The sequence below is a fragment of the Bubalus bubalis genome, chromosome 16, assembly GCF_019923935.1.
Source record: "Bubalus bubalis isolate 160015118507 breed Murrah chromosome 16, NDDB_SH_1, whole genome shotgun sequence".
NCBI lineage: Eukaryota > Metazoa > Chordata > Mammalia > Artiodactyla > Bovidae > Bubalus > Bubalus bubalis.
Window position 1 is genome coordinate 77,524,005 of NC_059172.1, and position 25,697 is coordinate 77,549,701.

At 40.8% G+C, this 25,697-nt stretch overlaps 1 protein-coding gene across 3 annotated transcripts in view; it reads left to right on the top strand.

Annotated features, from left to right (window-relative positions):
• The window catches only part of ARHGAP42 (Rho GTPase activating protein 42), a 348,684-nt gene extending 323,401 nt beyond the window's left edge, over positions 1-25,283 (top strand). For all 3 annotated transcript variants that reach the window (XM_045163011.1, XM_045163012.1, XM_045163013.1), the window contains 7 exons: positions 1,995-2,154; positions 3,323-3,467; positions 4,690-5,070; positions 5,454-5,610; positions 7,590-7,652; positions 19,383-19,462; positions 19,961-25,283. In XM_045163011.1, the coding sequence (XP_045018946.1) occupies positions 1,995-2,154; positions 3,323-3,467; positions 4,690-5,070; positions 5,454-5,610; positions 7,590-7,652; positions 19,383-19,462; positions 19,961-20,049 (1,075 nt within the window). In that variant the 3' untranslated portion in view covers positions 20,050-25,283. The remainder of the gene's footprint in view (positions 1-1,994; positions 2,155-3,322; positions 3,468-4,689; positions 5,071-5,453; positions 5,611-7,589; positions 7,653-19,382; positions 19,463-19,960) is intronic.
• The last annotated feature ends 414 nt before the right edge of the window (positions 25,284-25,697 follow it).

Below are 25,697 nucleotides of genomic sequence, written 5' to 3' on the forward strand. Positions count from 1 at the left end.
CCTAGATTGCTCACTGGCCTAAAGGACCAATGACTGATTACAAATCGCCAGTAACTAGCTCTGAAACATGGTATAAATCATTGACTTCTTTCTGAGAATGCATTGTCTTTAAGACAAGGCCTTATGTGGTCTCCTCTATGACTTAAACTTTACATTTTTAAAAGTGCAGTTCAGAATGTGCTTCATATACAAGTGGAGGGGATGGAGTGCCGAACTGGCTGAAATGTGGGATGATAAGAATCTATATCAGCTGACTAGCCCAGCAGAAGGGAAATTCAGTGAAGAGGAATATGGTGATCAAATTATTTCATCTTCCAAAGAATGTGGTTATCAACTTCATTTTCAAAATAGAGCAGATTTTTTTTTTATGATTTCTAAATTTATTCCCAGTGAGCTTCATATTAATCTTATACTAGGTTATGTATACTACCAGGCACTCTTACTTTTTAGCAAGAATACCCAGAGCCAATTTAATTACAGAGAAGAATATTATTTTAAGATCATATTTTATTTAAGTCATTTTATTTAATTTTCTCAACGCTGCTATCAGGGTTATTATTCTTATACTTTACAGATGAGGGAACTGGAGCCTTAAGAGAGATTAAATAACAAGGCTGGTTGCACCCAGCATCCACATCGGAAGGACCCAAGCTTTAAATCCAGACAGGCCCACTGCCTTTACAGATGATGTATTAGGCTAATACTTATTAAACAATTAATTTATAATATTTGGTTGCATTAAAAGGAAACTTAGAATGAAATTCTTCTTATGCTAACCAAGAATCTTCTTAGCTAACGCTGTCTTGGGCACAAGGGGTAAATTCAGTCAATGGGACAGTCGGCTCTTCCTGCCCTACATCAAATGTTGGGTGAATAATCCAGAATCCTGGATTCCTCATAAAATTTTACTTTTGCTTCTAGAATGGAGTTAGTGTGCATACTCAGTCATATATAAACATTATCTTGTGTTGTGCTCCTAACTAGAATTTTTCATCCTCACAGCTCCACTGGAGGTAAGATAGAAAAGGCAGTGGTTACCCTAGAAGATTGGCTAAATAAAATGAGGTTACCGCTTAAGAATGCATTCAGTCTCCAAATTAATTAGTTAACTAGTCAAAGTTGTTTTTGAGAGTTCACTGGGATTACTTTGCTAAGGTCAGTAATCTCAGAGACTCTTTATTTTCAAGCCAGTACTAATGCTTCCAGATCTCCTTGTCTTGCTGTTTGCCTAACACAGTGCTGAGCACTTGGGAGGCCCTCGGGAAAGTGGGAGATGGATGGATGGATGGATGGATGGATGGATGGATAGATGGAAGACAGGATGGGAACATGCCCTGATCAGTCATCTGACATGGGGAGCTCAGGGACTCTTGACTTGTAGTCAGGAGATCTAACTTGAAACAAAATTCTGTGTCCCTAATTTGCTATGACCTCAGGTACATCATGCTTACTTTAGGAGCTTCTTGTTTTAAAATCTGTACAGTAGGAAAAACTGACTTTTTTGAAAATTAAGTACAGTGTTATCTGTGAAAATGTTTAGTAGTAGTTTCTTAATAATGTGTTTGGTAAGTCCAAATATAATCGCAACCAGGCTCCTCTTACCCATTTGTTCTAAAAGAGTATACTACCATAGGGCTTGCCAAACAGCTGGTAGTTTCCTGGGGGCAATTGTACTTGATTTAAGAAAACAAGATTTCTTTTTCCTTTAAGAGATTAACCTTAGTAATTATGTTTTATTGCACTAATGTTTATTAACTTTTTACATCTATTTATACTATACTCCTCTAATGCCAGCTGGTAGTGGCTGAACCTGACTGACTGAGAAATTTAGTCTGTAGTGGCATATTTACATCTTATGTATCATATTTACATCTTTATGTATCATACATACTTAAAATATATCATATTTACATCTTACCATTATTTGGTAGATGAGAACATTCCATAATTATTAAACATATAACTTAAAATATTTTTGTTGCTTTTATTTGCAGAGTGTCCCTACATAGCCAACAAAATCTCATGACAGTCTCAAACCTTGGTGTTATATTTGGTCCAACTCTAATGAGAGCACAGGAAGAAACTGTGGCTGCCATGATGAATATTAAGTTTCAGAACATTGTGGTTGAAATTCTGATAGAGCACTATGAAAAGGTAGGCTGAATTTGCACGTGGAAGTATAACATTTTGTTATCTTGTTTCTAAGAAGCAATTTTGCACTTGTATCATCTATGATCTCATTGTGCTCTCGGGTTCCTATATGGTGTCAGTCTTATAAATTCTGTATAAATTATTTATGCAGACTTTTATTTTCTTTTTTTCTTATTCAGTTTTTACATACTTCTCAAAATCCTCTGGTAGATGGTTTCCCTTCTTTCTACATCATTTGCTTGTCAAGATTTTCTTCCTTAGTATTTACAAAATTAAGTTTTTACTCAGTATTCAGAAAATACTTTAGAATCACTTTATGGTTAAATCTATTGTAACTTTTTTATCTCTTTTGAATTAGATTCTCATTATACAGTAGAACTAATATTTTAGATAAAAATCAGAGAACAGTCTTGAAATCCTCTTTATATCCAGTCACTAAGCAGGCTTTCTTTAGGAGTGAGATCTTAGAATAATTATGAAAATGAGAAAATGGGAAGACCAAAATGATCTGATTGTTAAGTGAACTCAGCCATTGAAGGTCTAAACATTGTGATTTATTTATGTCTGACACCGTCCTTGTGAGAGGATGGGGGTGCCTCTTTCCTTCCCAGTTGCTTTCTAGTGCCTGTAGGATAGGCTTGGAGCCTTGCTCAGACTGAAGTGCTTTCATATCCCTGGAGTCCACAGCTGCATCTTGTAGCCATGCTCAGACGCCTGCCTGCAGCTTGTCACATTCTTCGCAGCTCAGGGCCAGTAGCATGCCAGCATCTTCTGAGAAGCCAGGGGCTGCTAGCTGGGGAATGATAACAGCAGGGTTCTCTTCCCCTCAGGTTATGTTCAGGATGAAGGGGAAGAGTGACTGTAATAGTGAAAAGAATCAGCCTGTCTTGACATAGACATTCCTTGCTATTTGACACATTTCTTTAAAATATTGGAATATCTGAATTTCAGTGCTGGGGAATAGGGAAGAATAAAAAACCCAGAGGAGAAGCATTATTCAGTGTAAATGGAAAAGAAAGTTGTAATTGCTCTAGAAAGGTTATTTCTTGCCGGGCAACTGATTCAGGAGCACAGAGTTCTAAGATCATTTAATAACACTCAAAGCTTATTTTATGATGAAAACGTCAGTGTCACCCTTCTGTTGACCTCGGTCCATGTTTCTTCCATGTAGATTTTTCACACTGCCCCAGACCCCAGCATCCCTCTTCCTCAGCCTCAGTCTCGATCCGGATCCCGGAGGACACGTGCAATCTGCCTCTCCTCGGGCTCCCGGAAGCCCAGGGGGAGGTATACACCGTGTTTGGCAGAACCCGACAGTAAGTGTCCCACCCTCAGGGAGATGCGGTCTTCGTTAATTCAGCTCTATCCCACCTTATGGGCAATTAAATTGGGTAGAAAGAGGAAATGTCCTTACTGACGCTGTCTCCCAACACCAGCGCCCTCAACCACATAGAATAGATCTTGGACAAGCCAATTCATTCCTGCTGCAAAGGGGAAAAAAATAGGTTTTGCTCAGTGCCCTTTCCTGTAGCTGATTAAGTACATCGGGTGCTACTTTGTAGCAGCTTTTGTCCTGTTGTCAAAGTGGTCGGGAAGAAAGCAGGGGAGCCTGGCCCAAGCAGTCATTTTCTTTCTTTCTTTCCTTCACATTATGTTCTTAAAGCATCATATCTCCGGTATCAAAGTGTCTGAAAGAGAGAGAAAGGAAATAAAAAGAGATTCTGCACCACACATTATCCCTAACTTCTTATTCTGAGCCAAGCCCCACCATAAGATGGGTGGCAGCTTCAGCTCAAAGCATGAGTTCAACTTTGGCCATTTTCGTTGTATTTTGTACACCCAGCCCTCTCCATCCACCCTCAGTTTTCCCCACAATTGCTGTTTAGATACAGTATTTGAATATTCCCTTACTGTTTCTCTCATGTTTTTTCTTACACCTTAACTTTTAGAAACATTAAAAAAATACACCCAGTTAAACAGCAAGTTTTCTTATGTTGGTATATTCTTAGCAGGGAAAGGAAAGAAATCCTTTCCTATTTTCTTCCACAAGCTTTCCTTTTAAAAATTGTAAAAAAAAAAAAAAAAATGATAAAAATAAAAATTGTGGAGCTGCTGACATTTAATAGCACCTTTTCTACCAGGAGGACCCAGATACATGGTAACTCGGAATCACCTAGGATCATAAAAGTAGAAGGCAGGAATATGTCTCAGTATTCCCCCTTTCCATTGATTTCTTATTATATCATCAAGGCATCTTGCCTCTCCTACTGGTGAGTCCTATTTCAGAAGCACTTTTGTCTGATTTCAAGTCAGCCTTGCTGATGCTTCAAGAAGAAACATGATTTCATAGGGACACATACACAGCCTCCCTTGAATAGTGTAGTTCAGATGCATGTTTTAAAGCGTTTCTGCACAACAGGACAGTTCTCTAATCCAGGTCTGGCACTGCAGTGGGGTCAGGTGGCTGCAGAGCATTTGGGAGGTTGAGATCAGAAGGGCCCCATCCTTGACTCTCCTGTTTCTGCCCGGCCCACCCAGGCGATTCCTACAGCAGCAGCCCTGACAGCACACCCATGGGGAGCATTGAGTCCCTCTCCTCTCACTCCTCCGAGCAGAACAGCACCACGAAGCCTGCCTCCTGCCAGCCCAGGGAGAAGTCCACCGGGATCCCTTGGATTGCGTCCCCATCGCCCAGCAACGGACAGAAGAGTCTTGGTCTCTGGACCACGAGTCCCGAGTCAAGTTCTCGAGAAGATGCAACCAAAACGGACGTGGAATCAGACTGCCAGAGCGTCACCTCCGTCACCAGTCCCGGGGACGCGTCTCCACCCATCGACCTGGCCAAGAAGGGGCCCTATGGGCTCTCAGGACTGAAAAGAGCCTCGGCTTCCTCCCTCAGATCTGTCTCTGCGGCCGAAGGTAAGCCAGGATTGAGCCTGGGCTAATGTCGTGTCTCTGCGTCGCCTCCCGGCGTGTGGAGCTTGATGACTCAGGAGGGGGGCGTGAACAGCAAGGGCACAAACGGTGTTTCTCCGCTTTGTCCCTGAGCTGGGAGCTTTAAACCTCCTGTGTGCTGCGGCATTTTTCCTGGACCTCTCCCTCTCTGAGCGGTGATGTATTTGCAATTACTTCCGATTGTGATCTCCTCCCCTTAAAGACGGGCTGCTGGGCTCGGAGAACATTCTGTGCCTTCTCATTTGGACACAGAGACAAGGGCTTCCTTTTGTTACACCTGTGGACTGTGTTATTGCTATTATTTTGTCTAATAGCACCTCGCCTGTTTTCTTGGGCTTTCTTTTCAGGAAACAAGAGCTACAGTGGATCCATTCAAAGCTTAACTTCCATAGGTTCCAAAGAGACACCCAAAGCCACACCAAACCCAGATCTGCCTCCAAAAATGTGCAGGAGGTTAAGGCTGGACACCGCCTCCAGCAACGGCTACCAGCGCCCCGGCTCCGTGTAAGTGTCAGGGTGTTTGTTTGGAGTTTTCTGTGTCTCCCGTGGGTACACAGGGCTTGAGCATGTGCAAAAGAACCCTCAGGGTTCCCACAGCCGAACACTCATCTGTAGAGTGGGTACCACCAACTTCTGCAGGACCCTGTCCTCTTCTGCAAGTGGTGTGAACATTAGTACACACTTCAGGCACTTTCCTTGGAAGCAGGCTTTCTTTTAAGGATATGAAAGCCTGTGTATAATATAGTGGTTTGGAGTCTGGAAACGAAACACCCACTGCTCGTATCCTCAGTCCTACCTCTTCGTTAGAAATACGGCTGTTTTCTAGCCTGGGTGATCTCCTCTCCTCTCCATTTGTCTCCCCAACCTGAGTACTCACTGATTTAAACAACTCCTGGAGAACAGGGAGCAGGAAAGGCAAGAGAGTGTGCTTCTAAGAGCAGGATACGACCCTGAAGTGTAAAGGCCAGGAGGGTGGGGTGTGTAGACAAGAGCAGTGAGGGCGCAGATGGGAGAAAACAGGGTGCGGGGTAAATTCGGAAGCAGAATCCAAAGAAGGACATTCTTCCTCCTTTTCCTCTTACATTTCTGACTTTCGCTGAGCTGTTCCAGATGCTGCGGGAGCTATTACTGAGCGTCCTTGTACATGTTTTTAAGGACCACCGTGTCCTCCTGCAGGAGGCAGTATGAACGCTGTTTTAAAGATGAGGAGAACTCATCCTGGGAAGTCAGGGAGCCAGTCCACACTCACTCAGCTAGTAAGTGGCGGAGCCAGAATTCTAACCTGGGGTTCTCCAGCTGAGTCTGTGCTGTTCCTCTTATGCCATGCCCAGTTGTAATGTGGCGGTGTTGCTGACCTTTTAATTATTCACTGAAAGTCTGGTAAGACATTTCACTAAGCCTGTTTCCATAGGAACAACATCTTATATTCATTCATTCATCCCATTAACAAGAACCTTTGGTTTCAGAGTGAGTTTCACATATGTTCTATCTCGTGGTTGGAAATCCAGCTCCCACAATATTAGCCAGATTTTGTGTAAGTTTGTTTATTCCCTGGTGTGCATAGTTCTATCCCTTAAGGGAAATGAGTTTTAAGCCAAATGTGTAAAAGGAGATGAGAAAATATAAACTTTATTCTTTGTGAGGGAAATAGAAGAGCTTCTATTTTGTGATTTACTGATAAAATAGAACTTAAATTATAGACAGTGTTTGTTCTGCGTTAGATGTAAAATGATCCTGCAGATTATCAAATGACTCAGTTCTGGGAGAAGGGTTTGTCAATTCAAGAAATAAGGTAGGTTTTAAATATTTAGTTCATTAAAACATCATTCAAAGAAATTTATATTCTCTTCTAGTAAATATAGGAACTTATCTAATTAACTAGGTTGCATTGGTTTTAATTCTTTTCATTCTACCCTATAGTCTCACTTTTCATATAGTAGCCTTTCCCTTGTCATGCTTTGAAACAAGATTTGAATCCACAAATTTACTTATTGGTCATATTTTCAGAGTTCTCTCTTTTCACTTTATAGGAAGTATGTTCAAGTATTTTAAAAATACATGAAACAGTTTTTGAATTTGTTTTGTCTTAACTATAAGAATACAAAGCAGCTCTTGTTTTGTCTTGTGGATGTGACTCTTCGCTTGTGGCTCCATGGAGTCCATAGCAGGACTTCAGAAGTGGAGTGGGGAGATAAAGGTTCCTTTTCTTCTGCTCCCCCAGTTTTCTGAGGTGCAGAAAATGCAGACAGTGCAATCCCCAGAGGAAGTAGATATAGGTTTATTCCCATCTGGTACTCGGTGAACTAGAAACTAGATCTAAAACTTACTTCTGTATTAAAACAGTTAAAATTCAGTTCATATTTTGGGGACAATTTTTTAACTCATTTTTTTATTTGGTTAACTGCTAACTCTGAATTTCGCTTTGAGCTGTGTGATTCTCTAATGGATTTTAATGAAACTTGCATTTTGAAATTATTTTTCAGTGTGGCAGCAAAGGCCCAACTGTTTGAAAACGTTGGTTCAGTTAAGCCAGTTTCTTCTGGGCGGTAAGTTCTCAACTTCCCAGTAAAAAAACATAAAATAGTGGTGACATGGTTTTGTGTTGACCTGGCAGGTCATCTCTGAGTGCTCTGCCCCTCACCTCTGCAAATGGTCAAATTCACATCTGCTATATCTTGACAAGGGAATAAATGGTCATGACCATATATATAGCATTTAGCATCTCAGTGTTACTGCAGTACCTTGTTTGTTAAAACCTTCACAAAGGAAGAGTTCCAAACAAGCAGGTTTTCTAAAAGACAAGTTACAATAACTCTTTGTACACCGAAGACTTTTTTGATGACAGTTTGTGGAAATTATTCAAATGTATATTTGGTCTTGTAAAATTTAATGTATTTTTTTTTTCTGTAAGAAGCTTCATGAACATGCACCAAAACTGCATACTTTTTCTTTTTTTTAACTTTGTTTTTTTTTTTTTTTTAATTTTATTTTATTTTTAAACTTTACATAACTGTATTAGATTTGCCAAATATCAAAATGAATCCACCACAGGTATACATGTGTTCCTTGGGGTATAGCCAATTAACAAACAATGCTGTGATCTTTTCCGGTGAACAGCGAAGGGGCTCAGCCGTATACACATGTGTCCATTCTCCCCCAAACCCCTCTCCCATCCAGGCTGCCACATAACACTGAGCAGAGTTCCCTGTGCTGTACAGTAGGTCCTTGTTGATTGTTCATTTTCAATATAACAGTGTATCCATGTCCATCCCAAACTCCCTCGCTGTCCCTTCCTCCTCCTCCTCCCACTCCCCACCAGCAACCATAGGTTTCATTCTCTAAGTCTATTTTGTAAGTAAGTTCCTTTGTGTAATTTCTTTTTCGAGTTCACGTATAAGGGATGCCATACCATACTTTGCCTTCTCTGGCTGGCTGACTTCACTCAGTATGACAGTCTCTAGGTCCAGACTGACTATGCTCATTCTTAGTGGCCTGTGGTGCTGAGGAGCTGATTACCCCAGGCGGCACTGGGGTTTGAGTACTCTGCCTCATTCAGGGTTTCCAGATTTTATCTTCTGCTTCATTGTTAACAGGATATGAATTATTATGTCTTGCTGCTATTCATTTGCTTGCTTCTGAGGTTCCTGCTTCCTCTCCTTTTAGTATAAATTGATTCTCTCTTCTTCGTTAGACTTTGGTTTTAATTTTGAATGTGTCTAAACTATTGGATTTTTTTTTACCATCAGCAACCAGTGCAGGTTGCAAGTATTCAATAAATGCTTTTTGAAAGGGAATATAAATGGGAACATTTGAAGGACCAACCTAGGTTTTTTTTGTTGGTGGTTTTTTTTTTTTTAATTTTTTTTTATGTACTCAGGAAATTTTGAGCTTGCCACAACCAGTTAATTGAGGCTGTGAAGGAAACGGGTCAAATATGATTAAAGTATTACTACATAGTTCTTTTAGAAGTTATTTAGCCATAGCATTTTTATTGACCTTACAAAAGTATGTGGACCTTTTCAGCAGTTCTTAAACACCTACACAATATAAGGCTTGTCCTACTTACAAGAGACAACAATAAACTTCAAACTCTGTTTTCAAAAGCTTAGTGAGCACGCTCGTAAATTAGTGTTTTTAGAGAAGAGCCACTTTGGTGTCTTACTGATGGTTAATGCCTTGAATTTATATAGCAAATCCCAGCATACTTGCATGTACCTTACCTCTATCTTCTGCCTTTTTATCAAGGCAGGGTGAAAACTAGGCACTGTGCAGCTCAGAACAAACATTTCCCTGAAACTATCACCCCTGTCAGGCCTTAATATAAGGGATTTAACCTTGCTACCTTCTGTCTTGCAAAAATGATTGAATTGCTCCACTAGATGGAGCCCTTTCATTAGGAAACTCTCACCAATCTATTAAGTACTGGAATCAAAGAGATAATCTGTTAAGAGCTTGAAGACAGCAAGGTATTAATGAAATAAATTAGTATGACAGTAAATTAATGAAGCTGTTACACAATAAGTTTACTCAAATGTTCAAAACTCATCCTATGCATTTAAAACATACTTTTACACTCCAAATACTCTAAATCCACTTCTAATAAGCTGTCAGCATAAATTTAGAGCTCACTCAGTGATACACTGAAGATTAAGTCTTAGTCCACAGTACTTGTGGACAGTGTCATAACTTTTCACCTGTCCTTTTATTTTACTTAACTTTGTCTGCCATTATGCATTTAGGTAAAATAGTTACCTCTTTAGGCCTTCAAAGCGGAAGCTTAAGCGGCGCATCCCTGTACAGACTGTGTGTGTCCAGTGCCTTTGTTGGAGGAGGTGGGTTTGACGTGGACCCGAGTCACCTCTTTTCTCAGGATGTGCTGGCCACTCTCAGCTTGCTCAGGGATGTGGCTGGTGCTGGAGGAACCAGAGCCTCTGCAGAATGTGAGTGAAGCTTCTCCTCTGCTCAGTGACCATCACTGCCCTGCCAGGGACTGCAGCTAATCTCACTTTCGTAGAGCAGAAATCCTGATGGTCTGGCCTGACCTGGCTCTGTCCCCTTTAAAGTGAAGTCGCTCAGTCGTACCCAACTGTTTGCAACCCCGGGGACGGTAGCCCACCAGGCTCCTCTGTCCATGGGATTTCCCAGGCAAGAATACTGGAGTGGGTTGCCATGTCCTTCTCCAGGGGATCTTCCTGATCCAGGGATCCAACCCAGGTCTCCCACATTGCAGGCAGACTCTTTACCATCTGAGCCACCAGGGAAGCCCTGTACCCTTTAGGGGTGTGCTTTTCTCTCTCCCTGCATTGGAACCCTTGCCTCTGAGATGCTAACGCAGGTGGGACCTGGGCTGACTCCCAGCCCATGTCAGCTGCAGACCGAGGCCCGATGTGCTGTTTGTGCAGACTCCCATGGCTCTGCTCAGCCACAGCCTCTGGCGCAAGCCCCGTTTGTTCCTCATGGCTGCTCACCAGCCTGACTTCACAAGGTCAGCAGGGTCCACATGGACCCTGTGTGCATGGGCTAGGGTGGGAAGGAGCCGTGGTGGAACGGCCACCGTCAGAGGTCTGGGTAGCTTCTGATCCACTGCTGGAGTAGGCGCTCTGCCCCCCCAGGCTCTGCTGGGCACTGGCTCACCTGAGCATCCCACAGTCGAGTCTCTTCCCTAGTCATGGGAGAAGTCGAGAGCTGCGCTGGAATGTGGAGTCAGTGGCGATGGAGCGTTAGCTTGGGTTGAGCAAGGAGATCGCAGGAAACCCTGCAACTGCAAGGGTCGACCTCTCTCCTTCCTGCCCTCTCAAGAGGAGTCAGGCTTCCCCCAGTCCCCCAGCCAGCCAGAGTTTTTTCTCCCACTCAAGACCTCAGGACTGGGGTCCCCAGGCTGTGGCTCAGGTGCTCACTTCCTGGACAAGTCCCCACCCAGGAGCACGAGTTCTGATTCAGATGCTTTTCTTCCCTTCATTACATGTGTATGTTTCAGCCTGGGTTGTACAGGAGTTCTTCTGCCAGTTTCTGGTTAATTTTCAGTGAGAATTGTTCCACATGTAGATGTATTTTTGATGTGTTCATGGAGGGAGATGAGTTCCACATTCTCTTACTCTGTCACCTTGGTCTGAACTCTGGGAAATCTACTTTTTTAAATCTGTAAAGTGAAGGTCATGATTCCCTTTTTGACAGATTATGAGTGTAGGAAGCAATGTATTTGAAGTACACAGTCAGCTCTCCATATACTGCCTTTGCAGGATATAATAGCTAATATTGTTATAACTATTATCATTGAAAATACTTAAGGTATTCAAGCCTCTAATTAATATGTGTTGGGTTTTTGGACATTTATCAGTCACTTGAAACCTTTTTGTACCATTAAATGCAACTGAACAACAGAAAATGAGGATATTTCCCTTACTGACCCCCCCACAATACCTATTTTGATTTCCTTCTGGGGAACTTAGGGTACTCTTGAATTATACCTCAAAGAAGGATGAACCAGTAGTGGGTCATAGGGAGACCAGCCATTATGGGAAATACCACAGTTGGGAGATTTTAGTGGATGGTCTTGAGCAATAGAAAAGTAACACCTCTGGATTAACTGCAGGCTCTGGGAGAGCTTCCCTGGTGGCTCAGATGGTAAAGCATCTGTTTGCAATGCAGGAGACCCAGGTTCGATCCCTGGGTTGGGAGATCCCCTGAGAAGGAAATGGCAGCCCACTCCAGTACTCTTGCCTGGAAAATCCCATGGACGGAGGAGCCTGGTAGGCTACAGTCCATGGGGTCACAAAGAGTCGGATACGACTGAGCGACTTCACTTTCCTTTCCTTTCTGGGAGTCATTGAGCAAAGAGCTGATCTAATCAGTGAAGCACTTGATCAGATAATTGAGGTGGCTTCTCTAGGAGGTTGTTGATGGGAAGAAAACCATTTAGGATGGAACAGGTGATATTTAAAAGACCTTAATTAGGACATTAACAAAAGCATGATAAACTGTAAGCAGAATTTTATGGATAGAACTAGAGTCGAGCAATTGCTTTGATACTGGGAATGAGAGACAGGTAAAGAAGATTCTAGGTTTTTAAGACTAACTGCAAGAAAGAATGCTGATTTAGCTTTTGAGTTCAGCTTGTGTGAGTACACAGAAAGGCAAGGAAAGTTTTATCCCCGTTGTCTGAGAAGGCTGAGGAGCGCTGAGAGGCAGTGAGAGACCTGTAGCTGGAACCGGGAGAGAGCGTAAAGCTTGATGCCCCTTTGAGAGACTTCTGCACAGCAGCCACACTGCATAGATGCAGGTGGGGTTACCCACTGATGGGTGCTCACAAAAGGTCTAGGAGATCATTAGAGGAGGGCATTGGTTTTTACCTCTAAGACCTCACTGAAAACCTTTCAGAAATTGGGTTTAGTGGAGTGGGAGGGGCTGCTCTCTCTGTCAGAGGAACTTTATGTGCCAGACTTGTTAAAATGAAGATTCTTGAATTTGCTTAGACTCTATACACTGTAGTGTCTGAGACTGAGGCCTAGAGAATATGTATTTTTGACAACTTCCCCAAGTGATCCTTATCCTTTGAGAGCCATTGGAATAGAGAAAAATGCCATAGTACTAAATGTTTCTCTTAACCTATAAAATGCTTTCAAGAGGCAAATGGAACTAGGCTCTGTCTCAGCATTACAAAAGCCTCTGGAAAACAGGACCCTTAAAGCTTTCACCTCTGTCTCAATCAGTTACAGTTGGGCAGTGGGGAAATACACTTTAAAGTAGTATAATTTAGGCAAGGTATACCAATATCTTCTGAAGGTTTAATTGAGAATTACATGCTTGAGAATTAAGAGAATTAATTAAGAACTGAGAGCTTGACTCATTATAAGCAATCAAATTTTCTGTTCAGTTCAGTTCAGTTCAGTCACTCAGTAGTGTCTGACTCTTTGCGACCCCATGAATCGCAGCACGCCAGGCCTCCCTGTCCATCACCAACTCCTGGAGTTCACTCAAACTCATGTCCATTGAGTCGGTGATGCCATCCAGCCATCTCATCCTCTGTCGTCCCCTTTTCCTCCTGCCCCCAATCCCTCCCAGCATCAGAGTCTTTTCCAATGAGTCAACTCTTCGCATGAGGTGGCCAAAGTACTGGAGTTTCAGCTTTAACATCATTCCTTCCAAAGAGTTACAATAATCTAAAAACAATTTTTTTTTTAGAATTACAAAACAAACCTCAGCACAGTCTTCTCATCTAGTGAATTTGTCCATTTAAAAGGCTGTAAAGGAACTTCCCTGGTGGTCCAGTGGCTTTGATTGTGCTCCCAACGTAGGGGGCCCAGTTTAATTCCTGGCTAGGAAACTTGATGCCGCAACTAAAATTGAAGATCCCACTTGCCACAGCTAAGTCCTAGCACAGCTGAATAAATAAATACACAATTTAAAATAAATAAATAAGAGACTGTAGGTCACTGGTTCAGAGCACAGTGACGCATGTAAGACACCCAGGATAGAACACTCATAAGGAAGACAAAGGAAGCCATGGCTAGGAAGAATAGCTTGATTTTTCTGTTTTTAAGAGAATATGAAGAATACTAAAATGCTAAAAAAGTGAATGAAAACCACCACTCATTTCATCCCCTAAGGATAACTGCATTTTGATGCACAGCCATCTAATCTTATCAGTTGACAGTGGTTCTCAAAAGCTTTTGGTCTCAAAACAACTTACACAATTAAAAAACTTACTGAAGATCTCCAAAGAGCTTTTGTTTGTGTGAATTATATCTATTAATATTTGTGGTATTAGAAATTTAAACTGAGAACAGTTTTAAATGTTTATGAATTTAAAATAAAAATAAGTTCATATAACTAAAACATAACAATAGCACTGTGTAGATGTGATTATTCACTCTCATTAACAGTCAACTGTTATTGATAATAGAAGTGATTTTCTCAGTGACGTTATCTTGGGATTTTACAGATGACATTTAAGTGGATTCACCAGGTATTTCACTAGGTCAGCAATTAGGAGATGTAGGTTTTAGCCTGACTCTGCCATTATGTTAATTTCTCTTGACCTTCATTTCTACATTATAGAGGTTAAGCCAAGGAAATATGTAGATTTCATTTCAAAATCCAAACTCATTATATGACTGAAATCATCTGGATGATCACAAGACCCCCAGTATATGGGGATCACTGTTTTCTGTAAAACCTAGTTAGAAAGTTTATGTGCCTGCCCCCAAGTCCTAATAGGGTCTCACCTTCCCATTTCTTCCCTCTTCCAAAGGTCATATTTCTAAGACAACAGGAGTTGTTTCTCCTCTTCCCCTGAGCTAAGCCACACAGAAGTCTGCTCCTCTGCTGTTCCCATGCACCCCCATGCTGCAGTCAGCTCTGTCCCTTAATGATGCTCATTGCCTGGAACTTGAGAACTCGCATTATTTTACGTTTCTGCAGATCTCCTAAATATCTGCCATGAAAGTGTCAGTCAGTCATGTCTGACTCACAACCCCATGGTTGTAGCCTTCCAGGCTCTTCTGTTCATGGAATTCTTCAGGCAAGAACACTGGAGGGGGTTGCCATTCCCTTCTCCAGGGGATCTTCCCGACCCGGGGATCAAACCTGGGTCTCCTTCATGGCAGGCAGATTCCTTACCGTCTGAGCCACAGGGAAGCCCTAATATCTGGCATAGTGGAAAGTAAATGGACCCTCATACACGTTCCATTAGCTGTCAGAGCAGTGCCTCTCAGGTCCCACCTGCCCCTCCTTCCAGATTCCCTTGAGTGCACTTAGAGACCCACTCCTCTATAATGAGCACAGAAAAGGACCCACGAAGGTGGTGCTCATGGTGTTCCTCTTACATTGGTGCCCAACAAAGTAGACGCTCAACAGAGTTGCTGGGTAAATAGATAAAATATACATTTTAACCTTAAAAGACTTTGTTATTCATGGGTTCAGTTCATTTTTATTAGAGTTGCAATATTCTTTCTTTGACATAGCAGCTTTAACTCTACAAGCTCACATGAGAGATTAGCTTTGAGGCATCTAACACTCAGATATCCAAGCCAGAAACAGCTCATTTTTGTTGGCAAAAACCTAAGAAAAGGGTGTGTAACTAATTTTAAAAAATCTCCAACCAATGACCAAGAAGCAAATGTGTGTTTATTGCATTATTTATGAGTATTTATGGCAAATTATCTTGGGCCGTTTAGAGGTCTTGCCAGTGACTAATTTTTCTCTAAAATATTTGCCTTACATCCTAATACTGCTCATGTATGTGTTCTTCTGTAGCTTTATTCATAATAACTACCTACTAATTTATTGAATTTGGCATATTTTATTTATTAAATTCTCTACTGATGAACACTTAGATTGTTGTGATCTGTTTGTTTTTAGCTTTGCTGTTGTGTATGTTACTTCTTTGCTACCCTTTTGACTATATCTTCTACTCCCTCAGAAGTGCATTCCTGCTCTCTTCAGAAGTGAAATTCTTAGCATACAAAAAATATATGTGAGAGATGGCATATGTGTGTGTGTGTGTATCATTGTTAAGTGGCCCTTCAGAAAACATTGTATCAGTTTTTATGTGAATTTTTTATTTTGCTTATGATTAAGATGAGTATTGTGAATTTCGCACACTGACCTTGTCAAACCTGTGTGAGTTCACTCATTGGCATTAGACAATGTTTAGTATTAGGAATGGGGCTTGTGGACAGATCATCTTCAAAACTATAAGGGAAGAAATGGGCTTTCAGGATAGCGAACATAATCACCTTACTCTCCAATGCAACAGGAAGCAGGATCCTCAAAATCCTTTTCAAAGGATATTAGAATCTTGTGAACAGAGACTCAATAGGTGACAGTGTTATTTTCACATCTTCTTCAATACACCAAGACAGTAAAAGAAAAAGCATTAACACCTGGAAAGAAAACTCCACTGTCACAGAATTCTACATTAAATCATCAGAGCTCTGAACTGAGCTGTAACCTGTAGTTATAGATCTCAGTGGAAGAAAATTATAGTTGTTTAAGTCACATGCACAGATAATTGGAAAATTGTAACAGATATTACTTTGTGCTGTGTATTTTGACACATTTAATAGTATCCGTTAATTTAGTGATATTGTTCTGTGTGTGTTCCCTCACCATCCAATCTCATACAATACTCTAAGCACACTCATATCTGAAATATTATTATAAATTAATTAGGTTGCATTTGAAGTATGAGCTATATCATTGCAAGAATTACTGTATCTTAAACATTTCTATAACTCTGGAATTTGTTTCCTTATGTATCTCTTAATTTATTTTAATGATTCAAGGTAATAAGACAGTATTTATTGGTGGAAATCATTGCTGCTAGAAATTTTGACATTTTAAAAAGTCTTTACATATTTTTAGAGAAATGGCTCTGCAACTTTTAATTGTATCAGATATCAGATACAATTATTTTTTAATAAATATATCCAGTTTTTATTTGTCAATCATATCTCAATGAAGCTCAGAAAAAAGAACAGTCACCTAAGGTTATATTTTTAAAATAACAGTTCCCAACCCCCACTCCCATACCTGAGATTCTAGTGTAAGAAGTCTGAGAGTGGTCCCTGGAAAATGCATTTTTAAAAACTGAATATTATATAAGTTTCAGGTTTATAGCATAGTGATATAATAGTTTTGTACATTATACTCCATTTAAAATGATTATAAAATAATGGCTATTTGCCCCTCTGCTGTACAGAGTATCCTTGTTGCTTATTTATTTTATACAAAGTAATTTTTATCCGTTAGTCCCCACCCCTGTTTGACCCCTCTCCCATTTCCTCTTCCCACTGGTAACAGCTATTTGTTCTCTGTAACTGTGAGTCTGTTTCTTTTTTGTTATATTCATTTGTTGTTTTTTTTCCTAAGATTCCATATATAGGTGATAGTGAAGAGTATTTTTCTTTTTATGACTATCAGATCAAGATACACCAGATTATATCAGATCAAATGAGTATACTTGACTGGAAGATTTCTATGAAAAACTAACGTTCTTTCTAGGTCAGGTCCTCAGAGTCTCATTATCAGAAGTCTTCGTAACTTGGCGGCACCCTCGGCTTGCCCCCAGACCTTGTCAGCCAACACACCCACGTGCAGCATGCATGCGCATGGCTGCTCTTTAGTGTGAAACTCTGTCCTTCTTGGGCTGCGTCTGCTTCATCAGCTCTTCTTTTAAACCACATTTAACTGGCAAGTGGGATTGTGTGGGCTGGTGGTCCTTCTTAAACCTGCTTGCTGCAGACTCTCCTAGCCAAGTTCTTGAAAGTACAGCCTGAGACCCACCTCATGTGAAAAAGACTCCAGGGGCAGGGCCATAGTTCTCCTCTCTAACCTTTCTGATCTTCAGTAGCTACTTGGAAACCCTGGTTCAGGTGACCGAGCCTCATTCTGGAAGTATGGAGATAAGATCCAGAGTTTTGTTCCAACAGAGAAATGTAATCATCATGTTACACTGTTGCTTTGAGAGCATGCAAATGCAAATACTGCTGATGCCTCTTTGCAGATCAAGTATTGGGACCTCAGGCAGGAAAGACAGGGTACCTTGAATCTTTGAAAGGACTCATCATGTAAAAAAAAGAATCCAGAGCAGAGGTCCCCAGCCTCCAGGCCACAGACTGGTACTGGGTGGCAACCTGTCAGGAAGGGCTGCACAGCAGGAGGTGAGCGGTGGGCAACCGAGAGAAGCCCCGTCTATGTCTACGTCTGCTGTCCATTGCTCTCATTATCACCTGAGCTCCACCTCCTAACAGATCAGTGGCGGAAATGTAATGTGCTTGAATCATCCTGAAACCGTTCCTCACCCCCCACCCCCAGTCTGTGGAAAAATTGTCTTCCATGAAGCCAGGCCCTGATGCTGAAGAGGTTGGAGACCGCAACATCTCCCCCCCCCCCTTTTTTTTTTAACTCATTCATTCAGCAAATATTTACTGAGTTACTAGTTAGCATCAGGCATTTTTTGTTCATAAAGGTTACATTCAAGAACAACAACAGAGTACCATTCAGACTTAAAACCGGGGAATGTGAAAGTTACCTGGGAGCTGCTTAGAGTGTGTTGCAGGGAAGACCTGGCCTTCAGTGAAACTCAGGAGATTTAAGGTAAACTAGAAGGCTAGAGCTGAGTGAAGATGAGGAAGACTCTCAGCTGGCCCTGAGGAGGGAATGGGCTTGGCGTGTTTGAAGAGGAGAAGGCGGGCCAGTGTCACTCACGTGCAGCAGGTGCATAGAGGCAGGAGAGCCCAGCAGGCGCCTGGTTGGGCACAGCGTGGAGGCCGGAGTTGGGAACCAGTTGACGGGTTGTTTTCAGGGAGATCACGTGATCATCAAAACCTTTCAAACCGCCCTCTGGTTGCTCTGCGTAGAAGGGATGGCAGGGGGACTGGAGAGGAAAGAAATGCGGAGGATTTAGGAAGTTAGGGTGCCGTTCAGTGCGCTATGGTAGAGATGATATTGGCTCGGATTCTGGTTGAAGTAGAGATGGTGAGAAGGAGTGTAGTCAGGTCATCAGATACTGCAGAGTAAAAGCAACTTTGCTGATTAGATGACTTGGTTAGCAGCCTCAGAGGATGGCTTTTTATTGTTAGCTCAGATTGTTTTAAGGAGGTCTCATACAAAACTCGGAAATTCTGGCTCCTGTTAAAAAAAGCCAGAGTATCTGCCTACACGAAGACTGAACTCCCATATGGGAACAGATGTCGGAGATGAGTACTGGCTTCCCTTTTAAAGAGCTGCGTATACTGTGGTTTACAAAGACACGTCTTCATGTCTCCCTGACAAGTGAGGCTGTTGTTGGTTCCCCTATATCATCAGCTTATCCTATTGTTTTTCTTAGCATGCCCACTTAATTTTCCATACCTTGTAGGCCTTTTAATATGTGGAGCTCACATCTGATGCTCTGAAATTAAAGTGGCAAGTAAATACATAGTGCTTTAACATACCTGTGAACCCCTGTGGAGCTGAAAAATAGCCTCTCTAGCAGAATACTAACAAATCCTGGCATTCTTTAAAACTAGATTATTTCATTTCTTCTAAGGCAGGTGGTTACTCTTGGGAGCGTTGCCTGGAAACATGAGAAAGGCTTTGTTTGTGCTATCGGTGTGCTCTGGTTACATGGGTGTATGCACTTTGTGAAATGCACTTATGCACGCTTCTGTGTGCACACTGTGTGTATTATGCTTCAATTATAACTGAAAATTAGAATCATTTTTTAAGAGTAGTGTCCAGTGCAAACATCCTTGAGTGTTATGGTTTTCACAGATTGCCTCTTGCTCTTTCAGCCAAGCCAAAGCCATGTACTCCTGTAAAGCAGAGCACAGCCATGAGCTTTCCTTCCCACAGGGGGCGCTATTCTCCAACGGTAAGTCCACCCATTCCCTGTGCTAAGGTTACAGTCATGGAAGGACGAAGGAGCAGTCTAAAGTAGAACAGGAGACTCAGGATCCAGCCCAGGCCCTGCCTTTTGTAGCTGTACAAATAAACACATCAAATTCCTCTGGAACAGATTTCCTGTCCTGTGTCAGAGAGAGAGAGAGTGAAAGTGTTGGTTGCTCAGCGTGTCCGACTCTTTTCAACCCCTTGGACTGTGTAACCCACCAGGCTCCTCCACCCATGGGATTCTCCAGGCAGAAATACTGGAGTGGGTAGGCATTCCCTTCTCCAGGGGATCTTCCCGACCGGAGTGATTAGTTATGTGAATGCAAAAGGCATTTCCAGCTTTACAGGTCCCGTGACATTGTTTTGACAGCTAGAGTATATGCATACAATCTGATGTGGATTTTTACCCATTTGTGTGTGTAATTATTTGAAGCTAATGTTGACTGAGTGATATTTATTAATGTATTTTTATCTTTGCCAGTGTACCCATCAGTGGAACCAGGATGGTTGAAGGCAACTTATGAAGGCAAAACAGGACTCGTCCCAGAAAATTATGTTGTCTTCCTCTAATGCTATTTAGTGGACAGCAGTATCTTCATGGTATCCATGGTAACAAGTAATAAGTGATATGATTTTATCTGACATAGATATGAGGATCAGCCCATTAAAATGAAAAATAATCCATTTCTAGCCAGTTTCCAAAGCAGACTATGTACCTCTATTAACGGAAAGGGAAAAAATGTTTAAATTGTTTGCCATTCTTTTTATCTTGGGCTGATTTCTTATTTTGAAATAGCTTATCCCCATCCCTTGCTTTTTTTTTTTTTTTTTTTAAATAAATAACTCTCCACAATGTTTCTCATAACATTTATAAAAATCTCAAATACTGTGTTAAGTACTATATCCCAGAAATTTGGAAACCAGAAATCTGCTATAAGACTTTTAAGACCTGCCCTTTACTGTCTGGTATTCTCTGAGAAACCTTGAAATCATTGCTAAAAAAATGTAATTTAAACTGTTCATTTATTATTTTTTCTTAAAAATATAGTGCTTTTATATATGATTGTTTTGCTGGTCCTAAACATTTCAAGGAAATAAGGGTTTTTTTAAAACATAAGTTTATTTTTATTTGTTTACCAAGTAGATGATAATATTCAAAAGCAATAATGTATATGGTGTCTGTAAATGAAACCAAGTTAAGTCATACACTGATTCCGCTGTAAACACTCTGTCCAACATTCCAGATGCTGTCTATGGGCTTAGAGCAGGGATCAGCAAACTACTTCTGCAGAAGCTTAATAGTGAATATTTGGGGCTTGGCAGGACCTGTTGTCTCCATCACTCTGTCCATACTGCCATTGTAGTGGAAAGCAGTCACAGACAGCATGTGAATGGGTGTGACTGTGTACCAATACAGCTTTCTTTCAGAATGCTGAAATCTGAAATTGTAAACCTGTCATGCCATAAGATATTAAGCTTCTTTGACTTTTAAAAAATCATTTAAAAATAGAGATTTATAGCTGATGTGCCACACAAAAGCAGGTGGCAAGCCGGATTTGCCTTATGGGTCATGGTTTGCTGATCCCTGGTTTGGAGGATGTTTAAAACTGTCTGTATTACTTCGAGATTTTATTAAATTTTATTCCATTAACATATAAATACTGACAAGTGATATGCACATATCCTCTGCTAGAGTCATTATAATGGTATCACAAATCTATAATTACAATGATAGGAAAATGATGGAAAAGTACAGTATACAAGCATACAGCTTAAATTCTACTTGTTATTCTGTAAAGTGTCCAAGGATTTTATTGATACCCTTTTGGCTCCAAATGATAAAGATGATGTATTAAGACAGTGATTGGAACACTGTGCCTTCTAAAGTCTATGATTAGTTGAGGCATAATCTTAACATAAAGGTACAGGATTCTTAAATTATTTTGAAATTATTTCATCATCTTGAGCAGGAATAAAATCATATATAATTTTCCATTATGCCTTTCGATTTACAGCCTTTAATAGAAATTTCACTGTATTTATAGAGCATAGAAATAGGTATTTACTGTCCATTTATATATACCATAATTATCTGGTCAAATGTTGACCACTTCTATTATTTCTATTTAATAATCCTCATATTATTTCTAACATATCTGCATGTGGCAAAGAGCCTTTCTTCTCAAGATTCCCAAAAACTGGTTCTCTGCCATCGATTGCCGCAGCACTGGTCCCCTTGGCCATGGTATTGTACATGCTACTTCAGAGTTCTTCACTGTATAGACACTCAGGTATTGACTATAGACAGTTCTTTTTACATGATACTGATTTGTAATCTCCATCTCTTCTACTTTAAGTTAATGTTTCTAGAGTTAATAGGTTAAATTATATACATACACATACACAACTATGCCTTGGAGCATTTATGCTTTTAAAATTTAAAATGGAATAGTGGATTAGGATTTAAAGGTAAAGAGAATAACAGTAGGCAGAATTACAACCGGAAATAAATATCAGCATGGAAATAAAGAAGTTGAAAATATTTAATGTTGTAAAAATTAGTAATATAATGAAAAAATCTGGTACATTTGTCTCCTTTTTTTTTTTCTTTTTTACCTGCTACTGTTGACTTTTGTACACTATGATATGTGTCGCTAGAGCTTCTTGACCTCTAGATCCGTGGTGGTCCTTAATAACTGCATTGCTGACATCCTGACTGCCCTCTGCTGGAACAGAGGTAGTCTCCCTAGGGGACCAGGCCCTTCATCCACAACACCCTCAGTTTAACCACCCTTGCTAGCATCTGGCATCCTGTTAAATTAGAGCCTCTTAAGGCAAATTGATTTTCTTTCAAAGACCAACTTGACTCTGAAAAGTGATTCAGAGTCCTACTTCACTTGCTGCTGCAGAGAGAAATCTCAACCTTCATTTTCCTTTAACACGGGCCAGCGTGTTCCTGCCTCTGAGTTGTCTATGAGCTAATTCTACAGATGCTCAGTGAGGAATTAAACCTTTTGCTCTAAAAGTCATGGGCATGAAGCCCCTCTCCTTCCTCATGGTGAGTCATATATTGTGACAGTACTTGATATGGTCCCTTTTTTGAAACAAGCTGCAAAAGTGCTTGTTCCAATTGTGCTTTTATTTGAAGTTTTACTCTCACAGATTTGTGAGAATGGTTCTTTTCCCTTCACATTGATTATGTGTGGAAGCAAGTCATGGCCCTATGCTAGCGCTCAAATGAAGCTGCCTTTCCCTAGAAATGTTTCCAACAGATAAAAGTATTCATGAACATTGAGAAAACCAGGGCATGTGCTCTGATCACGTGGAATATTCATCTCACCAGAAGGTACATGTCAGTCACTACAAGAAGATCACATTTGAAATGACAACAGTGTTTCAGTAATGAAACCATAGCCTTTCAGAGACTTCATGAAGATACCACAGAACTGCCACATCCACACCTTGGAAACAGGCCAGGTGGGCACCCTCATCACCGCTGACAGTGGAACAAGGCGGGTGAGACTGATGAGTCCAAGTCAGTCAGCTCACCTGTTAGATGAAGATGTCCTTGAATACAAAACCTTGCTGTGTTTCACAGGTGACTCTTGTACCATATCTGCCGGCTTATAAGCAGTAGTCGGTTAAGTGAAGGCTTTTTGTTTTGTGTAAATGCCCGAGCAGTGAAATGATCTCTGCATCGCTCTGAAGTCTGTGAGGCGTGAGGAAGTACCATTTCTCCTTGTTTGATGGGAGTGGTTTTACCCTTGTATGCGCTCTCTGTGCCTCGCACTGTGAATGGGTATAACCAGGCATCCCAACAGTGGCCCACCTGATGGCTCTTCCAGGAAGGGTAGAGATTTTTTTTTCAATGCACCTTCCAAGCTTTCCAGGTTCTCAAATAGGAAAAGAAGGCAAAGAGACAAAGTGATTTGGGGATTATTTCCTGTTCTGTGGTAATAGCTTTTACTTAGTGTGGCATGCCCCCTAAAAATCCACCATGATGTCAGGAAACTGAATCTGCACTGCAGTCATGGGAAATAGAACCTGCTAGCCTCCTCGCTCCTGGCCTTCTTCAGGTCTGTGCGTGTCTGATGTGCAGGGTCTTATTCACAAGGATGCTGGTTTACAAGGGTCCCTCAGAGCCTTTCTTCAAACCCCTTCCATTTTTAGTATGCCTCCCCCAGTTAGATATTTGGCATGCCTTAATCAGCGGTTAGAACCCCTTCTCAATTTGTACTTTGTTGACTGAAGTTAGAGGTGGACTCATTTCAGAACAGGTTTTGTTCTTTAGTTTTACAATGCATTTGTAATTTGCAACTGTTTCTATGACCTAACATCACTGAGTTAGGACCCAAAGTCATGTCATTTGCTAAAAGAAAAAAGTAGAGACTTAATTACTGTCCAGAAGTTATTTTCTTCCTTAGTATAATTTTCCCACTGTGAGTAGATATTGCTGTTAACTTTTGCCTCCTACCCTGTTTGCTTACCTTCCAAAATCAAAACACTTTTCCCAGAGAATTATTAGCCTGTTGAATAGACTTCTGAATAATCTGTATCCTGACTGTCTCCTGTTAATCCTCAGACATAATTCAGGTATTTGTCAACGACGCTCACATCTCTTCACCACATTCACTGTATCCATTTGTTGTCACCAGTATCTCCCTCCCCCAAATCTATATGGTAGTAACCTTGGACAAATTGACATTTACGAATGGCATGGACTTTTAGAGGATCAGATCAATAAATAGGATTTTTCACTTTTTTTTTTGGACTGTTGCGTTCACTGTTTTAAACAAGAAATCTCAAGTACATGCACAGCACTCACAGCAAGCCATAGGCAGAAAACTGATTACATGTTCTCGACCAAAGTTTAGAAGTCATTGTGTGACTTAGGGAGTCTTAACAGGTCATCCTCAATCCTGGCACTCACAGGAGAGATGCCACGTTCAGAGGTTGGACGTTCTTTCTTTGGTGCCATAGGGAGAAATGGAGTCTCTGTGTTTTCTGAAGAGTCTCAAAAGGCAGTGCCGTTTACAAGGATCACAAACACACATATCCTCACCATCCACGATGGTCACGTCCAGGGCCACGTGAGGACCTCTGGTGTTGGAGGAGGTGCCTATCCCACCTTAGTTAGATGATCACTTTCTCCCCTTTGTACCATTTCTTGACAAGGTTTCCCATGGTCTTTACCCTTCCAGAGCCCAACTTTGCCTTGAATCCATTGTCTCTTAGATTAATAGTGTGCATTGTTTTTTATATGCAGAATGTTGGAGATTTTATGTCTGCCTCTGTGTCTTCAGTCATGATATATGCTTAACAGCTGAGAAGTCATCACAAATCGAGGGCTGTGATTTCAAGAGTCTTTTTGAACTCTAAGCTGAAGCCTTTACAATAAATTGGGAGTGTGGCAGGGAAGATGACTGTTGTTTTTTTTTTTTAATTCAAATCCTATTTATATACTGTTAAATTTGAGGTACTATAGTTTATATAAAAGTTGAATATTTAGATGATATATTTCAGTATTAGGAATTTTTCTGAAGCCATTATTAACATGACAAATTAAATAATAAGTATGAAAATGATTGTCAGTAAATTATCATATTGAATTTTTTGTTTATTTTGTAGTGTCTTGTATTTATCTGCACTTTGTGTGTATATATATATATACACACACACATACATATACAAACATGTAAATAACTTCATGTTATTCCTTATCTGAATTGCCACAGTTTCTTTAATGTATGTTTACACTGTACTTTAAATTACTTTAAAAATAAACTATGTTTAGCACATTTTAATTTAGTCTTTGTATTTGAAAACCCACCGTGTTAGAGGGCAGCTGTCTTGGATTCATATAGAGAAAAATCAAAGTTTCAGGTACTGTGAATGGTCATTTTGGGTATGGCTGAATGGAAAAATCATAACAGAATTGATAACTTTTTCCTGATAATTGGACCCTTTCCTGAGCAACTGTAATGTTGGTACTTACTAGTAATGCAGGTACTGGACTTCCCTGGTGACACAGTGGATAGGAATCTGTCTGCCGATAGAGAGGACATAGGTTCAATCCCTGATCCCGGAAGATTCCAGGTGACTGAGCAACTAAGCCTGTACACTCTAGAGTGTGTGTTCCTCAACAAGAGAAGCCACCTCCATGAGAAGCCCGCGAACCACAACAAGACTAGCCCCTGCTTGCTGCAAATAAAGAAAGC